Genomic DNA, 13,004 nt, shown 5'->3' with positions numbered 1-13,004 from the left:
ATTACATTCCTGAGATAATCCCCACTTGGTCATATTGTTTTGTGTCATTACATACATTGATGGTTTTAATCTGCTTATAGTTGATTAAAGATGTTTCTATCTATGTGCATAAGGCATACACATCTGTACTTCTCCATTCCTGTAAAATCCTTGTCAGGTGTTAGTGTCAAAGATATTCTGGGGCAGCCCGGGTGGCTCAGCGGTTTAGCACCGCCTTCCACCCAGGTCGTGGTCCTGGAGACCCGGGATCGGGTCCCACCGGCACCTTGCATGGAGCCTGCTTCTCCCGCTGCCTGTGTCTCTGCCTCTCTTTCTCTGTGTGTGTCTCTCATGAATAAATAAATGAAAATTTAAAAACAACAACAACAAAGATATTCTTTCTTTACAAATCAAGTTGGGATATGTCTCCTTTTCTGCCTGCAACAGTTTCTGTAACATCGGTGGGTGTTATCCCATCTTAAGTATTTGGTGCAGCTCACCAAAGAAATTGAAGAAAATTGAGCCTGGAGTTTTCTTTGTGGAAAGGGGAATTTTACTCTATGTAAGTTAGACCTCAGTGGGGTATTTTTGTTTTGTTTTGTCTTTGGTTCTTTTTTTTTTTTTTTAAGATTTTATTTATTTACTTTTGAGAGAGAGAGAGAGCATGGAGAGGGGGAGACGCAGAGGGGGGAAGCAGATTCCCCACTAAGGAGGGAGCTCCATATGGGGATTGATACCAGGACCTTGGGATCATGACCCCAGTGGAAAGCAGATGCTTAACTGACTAAGCCACCCAGGCACCCCTAAACCTCAGTTTTTTAATGGGAAAATAAATGTAAAGAAAAAATATTGTGCTGTGTTGTTAAATCATCTTGTACATAAAAGCCTAATGTCTACACATTTTAGAGATTTTTGATAAATCCTTCCAAATTTACCTCAAGTAACATTGAATCCAGTTTATACTTCCTCTCAGTGGAATGAGAGTGTTGGGGTTCTTATGGCCTTATCCTCACAGCTATCACTCTGATTCCAGGCAGTAAGACCCCCCACAAGGTGTAAATGGGACCCTCCACTCTAGAAGCCACTTAATCCCTGGCAATGGAGGAAACGAAGGAAAGAAGACTTCTCATGTTGGGAGGGCAGAGAGCCTTCGAACACAGGCATCTGGGTGAATAAGGAAAGTGTAACACGTCTTCTGGGAGTTGAGAGGTCTGAAATGACAACTGTAGCTCATGCCTCTACCCCAAATGCCTGGCACCTCGCGTGGCGCATAAGATTGTAAAGACTAACGATCGACCGAACGAGCGAACGAATGAAAGAATGAATGGAGAATAAGTTAAGAGACTGCAAGTTTGGACTCAGCAAAGATCAAACTTCCTTGGTTTGGGATTTGGGAGTTCAAGCCTAGTTTGAGGCTTGTTACTGTGAGTCCTGTCTAAGGAGAAGAAAGTTGGCACAGGTGAGTTGGCACAGGGAGCACATAGTCATGTAGGTTCCACCGACCCCAAAGGAACAGATGACATGGCTCCTGGATGTCAGGAGTCTATCCTTCTGAGTCTTAGAGCTCAGGACAGAGTAGAGGGTGGGGTCTTGGGCCAAATGCTGGGTCATTTTGGCTGCAGCCCGGCGGCTGTCTGGGCGAGATAGGGTGGAGTGAGAGGAAGTGGAGTGGGCATGCGCGCCGGCTGGGGGCCAGGCCTGGGCTGGGGGGCTGGGGGCGTGGCGCCTGGAGCGCGGGGAGGGGGAGCCTCCGTGACCGAGGGGGGAGAGCTGGTGGGTGATTAGAGGGGTTGGTAAGAGAATGGGAGAGAGGGAGAAAGATAAGGAGACAAGGGAGTAGTCAAAGGGAGAGACAGTTTGGGTGTGTGTGTGTGTGTGTGTGCGCGCCCCCACGTGTGACAGCACAGAAGCCCCTCCCGGCGCCCAAACCATATGCTCTGAGACTTAGCAATTTGCCTCTTTTCTCCCTGTAATTCTAGCCGTGACGGAAATAGGATCGCGTGTGAGCACGGAAGGGGCTCTTTGCCAGCGGGAGCGACAGGGGCTGTTGTCACCAGCCAGGACCTTGGCCAGGGAGGCAGGGCAAGGGAAGGAGCGCATAGCGGGAGGGCTGAGCGAATGAATGGATGGAGTTTGCCAGAACTTCCTCGGAAATGTGTGTTGGTGAAACCTAGGATCCGAGGTGCCCTGCCCCAACCCCAAGCCCTACCCCTGGACCTCTGAGCCCAGGGGATCCCAGGGACCCCTGTTGCTGAGGGTCCAGAAAACTCACCCCAGCCCCCCTAGACAGACAGACCCCTTGTTTCAGAGTAGGAGGTCCCCCCATGGGCCAGTTTCCAGGAGAGGTTTGGAGAAGGTGGGGAGTCTTCTACCCCGAGAGCCCTCCTCGGGCTGGGGGTGGGGTGTGGGGGCAGGCTGGGTGGAGCAGCCACACCTGCCCGAAGTTTCGGGGAAGAGGGCGTAAACAGCAGCGAGCGCCGCCCTCCTCCGCGGGCTCCGCGGGCCCTGCGGTCTGCCGATCGGATCGTAGTAGGTCCCACAACTTCCTCACTTCCCTAAATGGGCAACTGCACTTTCAGAACGCCAGGTCCTTCCCTGGCAGACCCAAGTGGCACGTCCTGCATTGGCGTGGGGCCCAGACCCTGGATGCGGGTGGCCTGGCCCCCTGCTGGCCTGTGACCGTCCCCAACTGGATGGAGCCATGGCTCCCATGTTCCTGCTGCTGCTGCTGCTGTGGCTCCAGAGCCATGTCTCAGGTGAGAGGGCAGGGGAGCTGGCTCAGGGGGTAGGGAATGGCCCTTTTTCTGGAGTCTCCCTCCAGGCTTTTCCTTGCCCAGTAATCTTGTTTCATGCTTTGTGGGGTTGGAAGAGGGGTCAGAGGGCTGACCTAGTGGCTTCTAACCAGAGAACAGTAAGAAGATTGCATCCCACTATCTGGCCCCAGGTAAAGCTAATACAGGACTCACAAAATAAGATAAAGCTCTGGACCCTCTCTGGTTGGGCCCCTTCATCTGCCAGGCTTCCTTAGGACCCCTGACCATGGACACTCATGCAAAAAGCCTCCTTCCCTTGTCGAGAAAGCCCTCTTTGGTTCTTATAAGAATCATTGCATCACGTGTGTGTATGTTTTAACTGGTTGAGTTGCTTGTGCCACTACCCCCTGTCCCCATCCCCCTGTCCTGAGGGGAAACAATCCTTGAAGGCCCCTCACCCACCTCACAGCTACTAAATGCTCCTTGAGGGAGCCTCACCCAATCCTGCCTCCCTTACTGCAATGGTTACCAAGTTACCATTTCCTGTTCAGTTCTGGCTACTGCCTCTGAGAAGGGTGGAAGGTGAGCACAAATGAACACAATACCCAGGAGACCCTTTCCTGGGGCACCCCACCCCTGCACTTCCCCTAGAGAGGCTCCTCCCTCTGCCAGGGCAGAAGTGTGTCTCCTGTGTAGAGCAATCCAGGGGTCCCCCAAGCCTCCCACTCACCAAATAACTGAGTTGGATCATTGTATTTGGTTTGTGCGGGACAAAGGGATGCTCAGAGAGGGTGCTATCTTACCCCGAGCCTCAGCTGTAGTGCAGCTGGGTTGGAAGCAGGCAGATGTCTCCTCTCAAGTGCAGGGTTCTTGGCTATCAGAGCTCTGGGCTCAGCTGGAGAAGTCTGAAGGAACCTGCATTTGAGGCAGGAAGCACGTGGAGCACCAGCTACATTTCAGACACTGTCCTGGGACACATTTCCCACAGCCTGAGACAGATGAAGAAACAGAGACTTATGGGATCGACTCACACAGGTAGTTGATAGTAGAACCAGGGTTTTAACCCATAGTCACTTAGACTCCAAAATGTGTGCTCTCTACTCTGTACTGCTGGGAAGAAATGTGTGTGTGTGTGTGTGTGTGTGTGTGTGTGTGTGTGTGTGTTTACAGCAGGCTCTGGGTGGTGTGAGAGGAATAAATGCTGAGCTTATGGTGGGCAGAGGAGTGGAGGGAGCCCATCATAACTTTGTCCCTCTTGCTGTCCCCTGAGTCCCCACCCCCACCCCAAGTTCTACTCTCTCCCTGCCAGGCTGTGGATTGTGAAATGCACGGACCACATCTTATTTCTAGGCATAGACTGTAACAGGCTGTGGATGAACAGTGAATAATTGTACAATTCTTTGGGTCTGCACCCCAATGGGAATTTAGATGTATGTTTGGGCATTTTTAATCTATGGGTTTTATGCAACTAGAATGTTTTCAAATGAAATAGCACCTAAAATGAACTATGACAAATTGCTATTTAAAAGATAACTATAATGAACTTATTTGTGAAATAAATAACTGCTCTTAATTTTTTCAAATATTGGATTTTCTTATCTATCAAAGTTGCTTGTGGTCTGGAATTTTATAACTTTGTGACTTCTGTTTGCATTTGTGTGTCTAGCTCACTGAAGACAAGACCTGGGTCTTTCCCATAAGACCCTGAAAATGGGGCTATTAGTTTCCCATTGGGCTAGAAAAATATCATGAAAAAAGGGGCTCTGTCCATTGGAGTTCCCTCAGTGTAAGGGCTGAGTTTCTTCCATTAGCCTAGGGAATCTCTGAGGGCTGTGCCTGAGTGTCTCTACCGTCAGTCTGAGAGTTCCCTGAGGGCTAGTTCTATATCTTCATCCTAGAACTCCCCAAGGGCACAGGACTATTGTCTTCCTCAGTAGTTTGGGAACTTCTAGAGGGCAGGGCTACTGTCTACTCCAATAGACTGAGAGCTCCCTGAGGGGGTAGCCTGTGTCTCCCCCCCCCCACCCCCCCACCCCCCCCCCCCCCCCCGCCCCTCAGACTGGGAATTAGCTTTTAGCAGGGCCTGTGCATGCCCTTTATTGGAAGGGGGGGGGATAGTTCTTTCAGAGTAGGGCTGTGTTTCTCCCTGAAGCTGTGAGATCCATGACAGCAGGGCAGTATCCACCTCCTCTCCCCTCACCTCAACCTTCAAGATGCCTCCTTCCCCTCTCTCACCAGACCTTGCTCACCAGTAGTATCTCCCCAGGTGCCCCTGCTGAGAACGTGTACACAAAAGTAAAGCACTTTGAAGGGGAGACCTTGTCTGTGCAGTGTTCCTACAAGAGCCGCAAAAACCACGTGGAGGGCAGAGTATGGTGCAAAATCAGGAAGAAGAAGTGTGAGCCTGGATTCACCCGGGTCTGGGCGCAGGGGCCACGCTACGTGCTACAGGATGACACCAAGGCCAAGGTGGTCAAGATCAGCATGGCAGCCCTTAGGCGCCAGGACTCTGGCCGCTACTGGTGCATGCGCAACAGCTCTGGGACCCTGTACCCAATGATGGGCTTCCAGCTGGAAGTGTCTCCAGGTAAGCAGGCCTGCCAGGGAACTGGGAGGGTAAGGGTGTCTTCCCTGCCCCATACTTCATTAGCAGCAGATATAGTAAGAAGAATAATCCATCAACAGGCATGTTGTGCTACAGGGTTTTCACAGTTCTTTTTTTATTTTTTTAAAGATTTTATTTATTTGTTTGTTTATTCATGAGAGACATACAGAGAGAGGCAGAAACACAGGCAGAGGGAGAAGCAGGTTCCCGACAGGGAGCCCGATGCGGGACCTGATCCTAGGACCCCGGGATCACTACCTGAGCCAAAGGCAGACTCTCAACCACTGAATCACCCAGGCGCCATCCAGTTCTTTTATTGACATCTTCATGGGCATTACTGTCCATTTTACCAATGAAGAAAATGAGATCTAAAAAGATGAGAGATGATAGGCTGTCATACATCATCAGACAAATAATTGTAGATAACGATAAATGTTCTTAAAATCAGACAGTGTGACAAATTAGAAAGTAACTCTACTTTCTAGTGGTGGAGGGAGCTATTAAAGCACCAGAGACCTGAGAGGACCTCTCTGAGCAGATGACATCAAGCAGAGCCCATTTGAGGAGAGGTCAGTCTCTAGTCCTGTTGAAATGTGAGTGCTTCGGAGGGTATTCTAGGTGGGGAGAACTGCATGTGCAAAGGCTCTGAGGTGAGAAAGGGCTGGGCCTGTATAAGGCACGCCTGTGTGGCTACTCCATATTGAGTGTGGGGCAGAATGGCAAGAGATGAGGTTGGAGAGTCAAACAGCAGCCCCAAAGTCTATGATGTGGAGTTTGAGTTTTATTCTAAGTACAATAGGAAGCTATTGGAGAGTTTACAGGGGTGTGTTGTGGTTTGCCTCTAAGATTATAATGGTTGCTCTGTGGAGGATGGATGGCGGAAGGGTAAGAGATGGACAGAGAGACTACTGTCCACATTCTGGCTGAGAATGACAATGTCTTAGAGTAGGACATGGCCTCTGGAGGTGGAAAGAAGTGGAGGGGTTCCAACCTATGATGTTTGGGCTTCCTGCCCACCCTGTACACTTTGTAGGTAAGACAAGAGGGGAGCAAAAGGGAGAAATCAAGAGTGACTCTGAGGTTTTCTATTCCATCAGCAAGGGGCCTGATAGTATCATTTATTGGGTCAGGTGACTCTGAGGAGGAGCTAGTTTGGAGGAGAAAAGCCAAGAGCTGTATTTTGTCATGTTGAGTTTAAGACACCTCTTAGAACCCCAGGTGGGCAAAAGGGGCAGGCAGTGGATATATCAGCTTGGAGCTCAGGTGAGAGGTCAGAGCTGGGGATATATTTGGAAGTATCTCTGTGAAGAGAGTTGAAAGTCTAGGGGATTTGAGAAATCTATATAGACAGAAAACAGATTCATTGTTGCTTAGGGCTGGGGGAAGGAAGGGGAAGGTAGAAGGTAATAGCTAAAGGGTAGGGGTTTCTTTTGGAGATGATGCAAATATTTTAAAGTTGACTGTGGTGGTGGTTGCATGACTGTGAATATACTAAAAGCCATTGAACTTATTGCTACAAATGGGTGTGGTATATAGAATGTGAATAATATCTCACTAAAGCTGTTAATAAGAAAAATCAAGGGGATGTAAAAGTTCTCCCTTGAGTGTAGAAAAAGAGAGAAGGGCCAAGCCCTGAGGCCCTCCCACCAGCAAGAGAACCTGAAAAAAGCAGCCAATGATGATGACATTCCTTACCCACCTGACCCACCTGCATCCCCGTCTTCTGTTGTGACTGAGTGAGGGCAACTGCTATCTCTAAGACATGGGGCCAAATCTCAGTCCCCCTTTCCACTTCTGCTTCAGATCCAGGGAATAGTTGAAAACAAGCGTATTGAAGTCTTAATTTGCAGGAAACATGAAATGGTTTCATTTTCTTTTTGCATATCTCCCCCCACACCCAATCTACCTTTTAAAGACCATTTGAGGAGATTCCAACTTTGCAGACCTATTCAATTATTAGGATAATTGAAATTATTAGGAAATAATAAACAAAAATCCTCAGCCCATTTAAAACCTCGAATCTTATAGCAATATATGTTCTTCTACTCCTTTAAAAAAAAAAGATTTTATTTATTTATTCATGAGAGATGCAGAGAGAGAGGCAGAGACATAGGCAGAGGGAGAAGCAGGCTCCCTACGGGGAACCTGATGCAGAACTCAATCTCAGGACCCTGGGATCATGCCCTGAGCCAAAGGCAGATGTTTAACTTCTGAGTCAACCAGGTGCCCCACTTCTTCTACTCCTTCTTGAAGACCACATGTTATGGCCCAAGCCACCAGAGTGAGGAAGAGGGTAGCCTTGGCCTAACTCCCTCTCCTTCATCTCAGCAGGTGGGAAAGTGGGGTTCTTCTCAGCTACTTCTCCCTGCCTTCTTCTCCCAACGCCCTGGAGTACCAAAGCAAGAATGAAGGAAGGGAGGTCGTTGTGTGACTTCACTGCGCTCCCACCCCATAGTAGTCCTTTCTCTGTTCGGCTCTTTTCTACCCAGCCGTTTGTGAGGTGGGTGTCCAAATGTTGCTCTCCCAAGGCACCTTCATGTGAGTTCTCTGAAGGGTCTTTGGGGTCTCCCCACTGCTGAGTAGGATGATGTGGGAGATCTGGCTCAGGGTCAGCCTCTTCCCCTTTCCCTACTCTCACCAATGCTGCTCATTCTGGGTTCCCTTGCCCAGAAAGATGGGCACTTTCCATGGTGGCCATTTGGCTCTCAGGAATGTGCCTTTGCCATGCACAGTCATGGGATGAGGCCTCCCGTGTCAGCCTTCCCTCTTCCTCAAGGACTCTCTCCCATCTCTTGTTTTCTATGGAGACAGACTCCACCACACTGCTCCACAAGGGACCACCTGCTTCCTATAGCTCCCTACTCCTCCACCATCCAAATGCCAGCCTCCTAGAAAATGGGAGGTAGAAGGCTGAGAGGATGGATGAGGGGAGCAGGTGTCCCTTCATAAGCTCCTAAGGAGTGCATCTGACCCTGCTGCTGGAGGCATTCTTTGGAACATGGGCCATCAAGGCTTCCTTGCCCTCATTTCTGGACCCTAGTCACCAATTATGGAGCTCCTAGAAAAGTCTCTGTTCAACATCATAGTGAAGAAATCTCTTTGGCCCCCTGGAATGAGGAGGGTCTGGAAGCAATGAGAGAGATGGGCATGGGGAGGGGAGAGGCCTGACAGGGCAGGCTAAAGAAACTGTGAGAGACTCTTCCTTCTTTACTGTTTCCACTTCTTCTCCCCAACAAACATACATCTGGTCACATAGCAGAGCAGAATCCTGGGTCCAAGGTCAATGAGGGGAGACGAAGATCTGCTTCTATCGGCGAGGCCTCTGACTCAGGCTAACGTTTCTCCCTTTCTGGCCCCTTAGCCTCTACCACCAAGAGAAGCACTCCTCTTGCACATCTGGCCAGTATCCTCAAGAGTGGAATTGTTGTCACATCGGGCCCAACCCCTACCTCAGGCCCTGATGCCCCATTCACCACCAGCATGACAATGTTCACACCTGATCTCCTCACCTTGACCAGACTCGTGTCCCCCACTGCCTCAGAGTCCATCAAACTGACCTCCGTGACAGACTACAGCTTCACCAGCACTGGCCCTTCTACCATGGGGCCCAGGAGGACCCTGGGGTCCCACACAGTGACTGTGTCTTCCAGCGATGCCAGAGCCTCCTCTGCTGGCCCAGCATCCATATCCACCAGGGCTGGGCACCTGCGCACCGGATCACCCACCACAGAAGTGTGCCACACCAGCGGGGCTCTCCTCAACAAGTTATCCCCTAGCAGGTACCTGTGTTTTCTGGGCTTGGAGGACATTTGAACAGATACAGCAACAGTTCTTGGTGCCTGAACAGACCTCAAGGTGCAAGCAAATGTTATTGCAGACCTTTCCTTTTCAGGAAGTCGGCCTGGTGTGCTGCTGAATGAGAGCTGGGTGGGAGGCCAGAAGCCAGGATGGAGATGTGACATAAAGGATGCCAGGGGGAAGTGAGGGTTGGGAACGGGTCAGCGTAAGAGTCTGGATGGAGAGGAGAAGGTAGGGGCAGGATAAGGATGTGGCTTGGGGGTAGGAAGTGGGAAATGGGAGATTCTTTAATTTGGGCTCCCCTAGAAGCAGCCTCTAGGACCAAGAGTGTGGAAAGAGCATCGGGAAGTGAGACAGGGAAGCAGCTGGGAGAGAACCTAATCAAGCTGGCCACCGCTGTGAGCAGCGGAGCTCAAGTGCAGGGGAGGCTCTCGGGCCCAGCATCAGACGACCACCTGAAGGGCAAGGAAGCTGGGGTATTAATACACTGACTCCTACACCGACACTACTCCTATTGGTCATCAGTGGAGGGCTGCCTGCCATGGGTGGCAAAGAGGGACCTAATAAAAGGAGAAAGTCTTCAGGCTGAAAATTTAAATGGAAGTGCCAAGGGCCCGCGCACATGAAGTGCTACAGGCAAGGGGATACAGGCCATGCACCTGCCGCATCTGCTTCAGAGGATGAAGGAGGGAAGGGCCACGGGGAGAGGCTCTCACTATGAGAAGAACAAGACTCTCAATCTTTTCCGTCACAAATGGGGTCCCTTAGAGTCCTTGTCCTCAGGGATGTTCAGGTTTGTGGGAACAATGGAGGACAGGCGCTAAAGTGGAGAGATGCTCACCTCCACCTGGGACTTCTTCCCCTGACCTCTGAACCCGTCACTTCCTCCTGCCATAGCTGGCTCCCCAAGGAAGGGAGCCAATCATTCCCACCAGGGCCATCAGATTTTCTCTCAGTCTGGCTCCTCTCACATGGCATGCAGAAAAACATGGGTCCAGGTGGGGGCAACTGGGTGCTCACCTCCTCCCCACTCTGTCCCGTCCCCTCAGGCACCAGGATTCACATCCCACTGTGTACCTGGGGATACTGATCTTCCTCCTAGTGTCTGTGATGTTGATCGTGGTCTATGGGTTCTGGAAGAAGAGACACATGGGAAGTGAGTACAGCCCACCCTCCCAGCCTCCTGAGGGCAGAGCACTGGGGCTTGACACACTTTCCAAAGGGTCTGGGTGCACTCCGACCCCAGGTGGTGTGTCCTTACCTGCGTCCAGCCAGAAGGACTACTTGGCATCCAGGTGAGGGAGGAGGGTGGGCAGGCTGGAGCGGCGTGGCATGACCCCTCTGGGGCTGAACTAGCAGGAAGCAGAGGGCAGAACCGAAAGAGGGGATAGACTGGCCCAGGAGCATGGGGGGCAGGGAGAAGAGAGCTGGAGCCCTGTCCCTTTTCATCTCTCTCCTTGTTCTCACAGGCTACAGGGTGTGCAATGATCCCACTAGACCCTGGAGGGACCCACTTGGAAGACCAGAGCCTCCGTGGAAGCCTGTGTGATCTGAGGCCACTTAACTGTGGAGTAGGGGAACTCTTCCTGGAGGGGCCTTTGGAGACCAGAGGAGGATGGAGCTGGGAACCTGTCTGAACTAGAGCCAGGCTGGGGGCTGAGGACTTGCTCAAGGCCGGACTCAGGCCTCCCCAGAACAAGAGGCTGCTCTTCACCTGCTCAGTCCCCCTGGGCTGCCGAGAACCTGGGACGGAAGCCCCAGGGGAAGCCACCAAGGGGATTCTGCTCAGAGCCACAGAGTCCTGGGTCCCAGCTGGTGGCAGAGAAGCCCTGACTGTGCTGTACCCAGACAGGGAGCTCACGGCCCGTGGGCCTCAGGACCCCTTGCAATGGAGCAGAGGAACGTGGACTGGTGGACAGCTGCCCTCTCCCCATCTGGAACCTTGTGTCCTCAGCAACCCTCTGCTCCCTCAAGCTTCCCCATGTGCTTGGGGGGAAAAAAGCCCCAGAGGCAGCCAGTGTTTCAAAGGCCTTGCCCTGGAGAAGAAGGAATAGCAACTTGATGCTGGAAGTCCATGGGGTGTTGGCAGCTGAGGACCCCAGAGTGGTCCAAGTCCCCCACGCTCGGGGCTATGCGTCCCCTGATGGGCCTCTGGAGGTGCCCTGCCCTGACCTCAGCTGCCGGTCCCTCAAGTCCTGGGAGCCAGCGGAGCCCAGCCTCCCACTGCTGCCACCTGCTGGCTGACCCTTCAGGGAAAGCTTGCGACCAGGCTGCCCAGAGCCCTTGGCTGCAGGACCAGCCTGTCCCCAGACTGGCATGCAGAGGCTGCACTCAGAACTGTCTCCCCTGGATCCCAACTCCAGACCTGAGCTCCCCCACAGGAGACTGAGGGCCCTCCAGAGTCCACCGCAGGGGAGGCCACTGCTCAGAGAAAGAGTAGATCACCTACCTTCCCCTGGGGACTCATTGTCCCCTGGGAAGAGAGGAGCTACTTGTGACACAGCAAGGACAGCTTGGAGCAGAGTACAGTCTGGAGGGATGCCTTGGTGGGGGCAGGGCCAGGGTGGGAGTGGGATGGTCCAATGGCCGAAGGAGCCTGGCCTCTGCTTCACTGGCTCCTGGCTCAGAATCGGCCTCTTCTATAGTGAGGACTGAAGAATACAGACTGGATTCGTCCTCTAGAGCAGGGGCTCCAGCAGCCTAGGGCAACTGGAATAAGCACCTAGGGATCGTGACATCTCCACTCTCCACCCAGGGGCAGGGACCTCTCACATGGGAAGAGCATTCTCATAGTCAAGAGAATGACGCAGCTGGAGCTTTGATGGGTAGCTGCCCCCAGAATGGAGAGGAAGAGGCAGGAGGTAATCCTGGGGGACAGCAGGGAGGAGGCACCTTTTTCCTCCGTCCAGGAGAGGGCACCAGAGGACACTCAGACTGAGGAACTGACAAGCCTTGTGCCAACACACACACACACACACACACACACAGAGTGATAGCCATCCTCCCTATCGGGAGGGTGTGGCCACGACCTTGGTGTGTAACCAGGAGGGGGCTGAATTTCCCCAGGGGAATAAAGCTCCCCAAGACACCCCCCCCCAGATCCTACAACAGCACACTGACAGCCCTTCCTCATCTGAGAACAGGATGTCTTGTGGGAGAGCGGCAGAGGGCTCAGGACGGGAACCCAGCGAGGCCACCTGTCCCTGCGTGACCCTGAGCCAGTCACTAGCCCTCGGGTCTCATCTTCCTCTCTTGTAAAAGGCGAACACTAACTCCTACCTCTCAAGACTGCTTTCAGGATAAAATGACGTGACACAAACCTCCCACAACTGAGTAAAATGCCTCGTGATTGCTGGTCCTCCGGCTCCAGCCCTAGGACGCATTGTCCACATTGAAGGCCTTTGGAACCTATGTCTCTGCTTTGCCCTCAATTGGAAGGGGCTAGGGAGGGCAGCGGGGCACCCACCTAGGCCCCAGGTGCTGGGTGCTGGACCTGGGCAGCCAACACACCCTGTTGTTGGGTGTGCCCTGATGCCAGGCAGGGAAGCTGTTAGGGGACCTACCATCCCTGTTTGCCCAGGATGAGGGGCTCCTGGAGCGCAGTGAGCCTGCATGAGGTGCCCACCCGCGGAGCCTGCTCCGACGTGAGCTCCACAGCGAGGACGCAGGGCGCCCACACCCCCTGCCCCAGCTCTCCAGCTCTGATGGCCTGGGTGGCATCTTGGGACCTCCAGTGCTCTGGGACATTTCCCTGAAAGCCCCAGCCTCTCGTTTTCTCCTTCTTGTTCTTCCTCCTCTCCATGGAGCCTCAGGAGGACCCAGATCTCCAACCGATCCAGGGCTGGGAGGGGCAGGGCAGGTGGGGGTGT

At 52.6% G+C, this 13,004-nt stretch overlaps 1 protein-coding gene across 1 annotated transcript; it reads left to right on the top strand.

Moving 5' to 3' along the window:
- Positions 1 to 2,435: 2,435 nt before the first annotated feature.
- TREML2 (triggering receptor expressed on myeloid cells like 2) lies at positions 2,436 to 12,461 on the top strand. The gene is made up of 5 exons (XM_025991172.2): positions 2,436 to 2,735; positions 4,999 to 5,319; positions 8,699 to 9,116; positions 10,185 to 10,291; positions 10,605 to 12,461. Exons 1-5 carry the CDS (start codon positions 2,681 to 2,683, stop codon positions 10,682 to 10,684), a joined length of 981 nt encoding a protein of 326 aa, XP_025846957.1. The 5' UTR covers positions 2,436 to 2,680; the 3' UTR covers positions 10,685 to 12,461.
- The last annotated feature ends 543 nt before the right edge of the window (positions 12,462 to 13,004 follow it).

Source organism: Vulpes vulpes, chromosome 1, assembly GCF_048418805.1.
Source record: "Vulpes vulpes isolate BD-2025 chromosome 1, VulVul3, whole genome shotgun sequence".
Lineage (NCBI taxonomy): Eukaryota > Metazoa > Chordata > Mammalia > Carnivora > Canidae > Vulpes > Vulpes vulpes.
The sequence above is the reverse complement of the archived record's forward strand: the minus strand, read 5'-3'. Positions and strand labels throughout refer to the sequence as shown.

Bases quoted from the DNA above. Each gene is read 5' to 3' on its own strand.
- TREML2 (XM_025991172.2), top strand. From the start codon at position 2,681: ATGGCTCCCATGTTCCTGCTGCTGCTGCTGCTGTGGCTCCAGAGCCAT. The intron at 9,117-10,184 runs GTACCTGTGTTT...CCGTCCCCTCAG, and splicing joins AACAAGTTATCCCCTAGCAG to GCACCAGGATTCACATCCCA. The intron at 10,292-10,604 runs GTGAGTACAGCC...TTGTTCTCACAG, and splicing joins GAAGAAGAGACACATGGGAA to GCTACAGGGTGTGCAATGAT.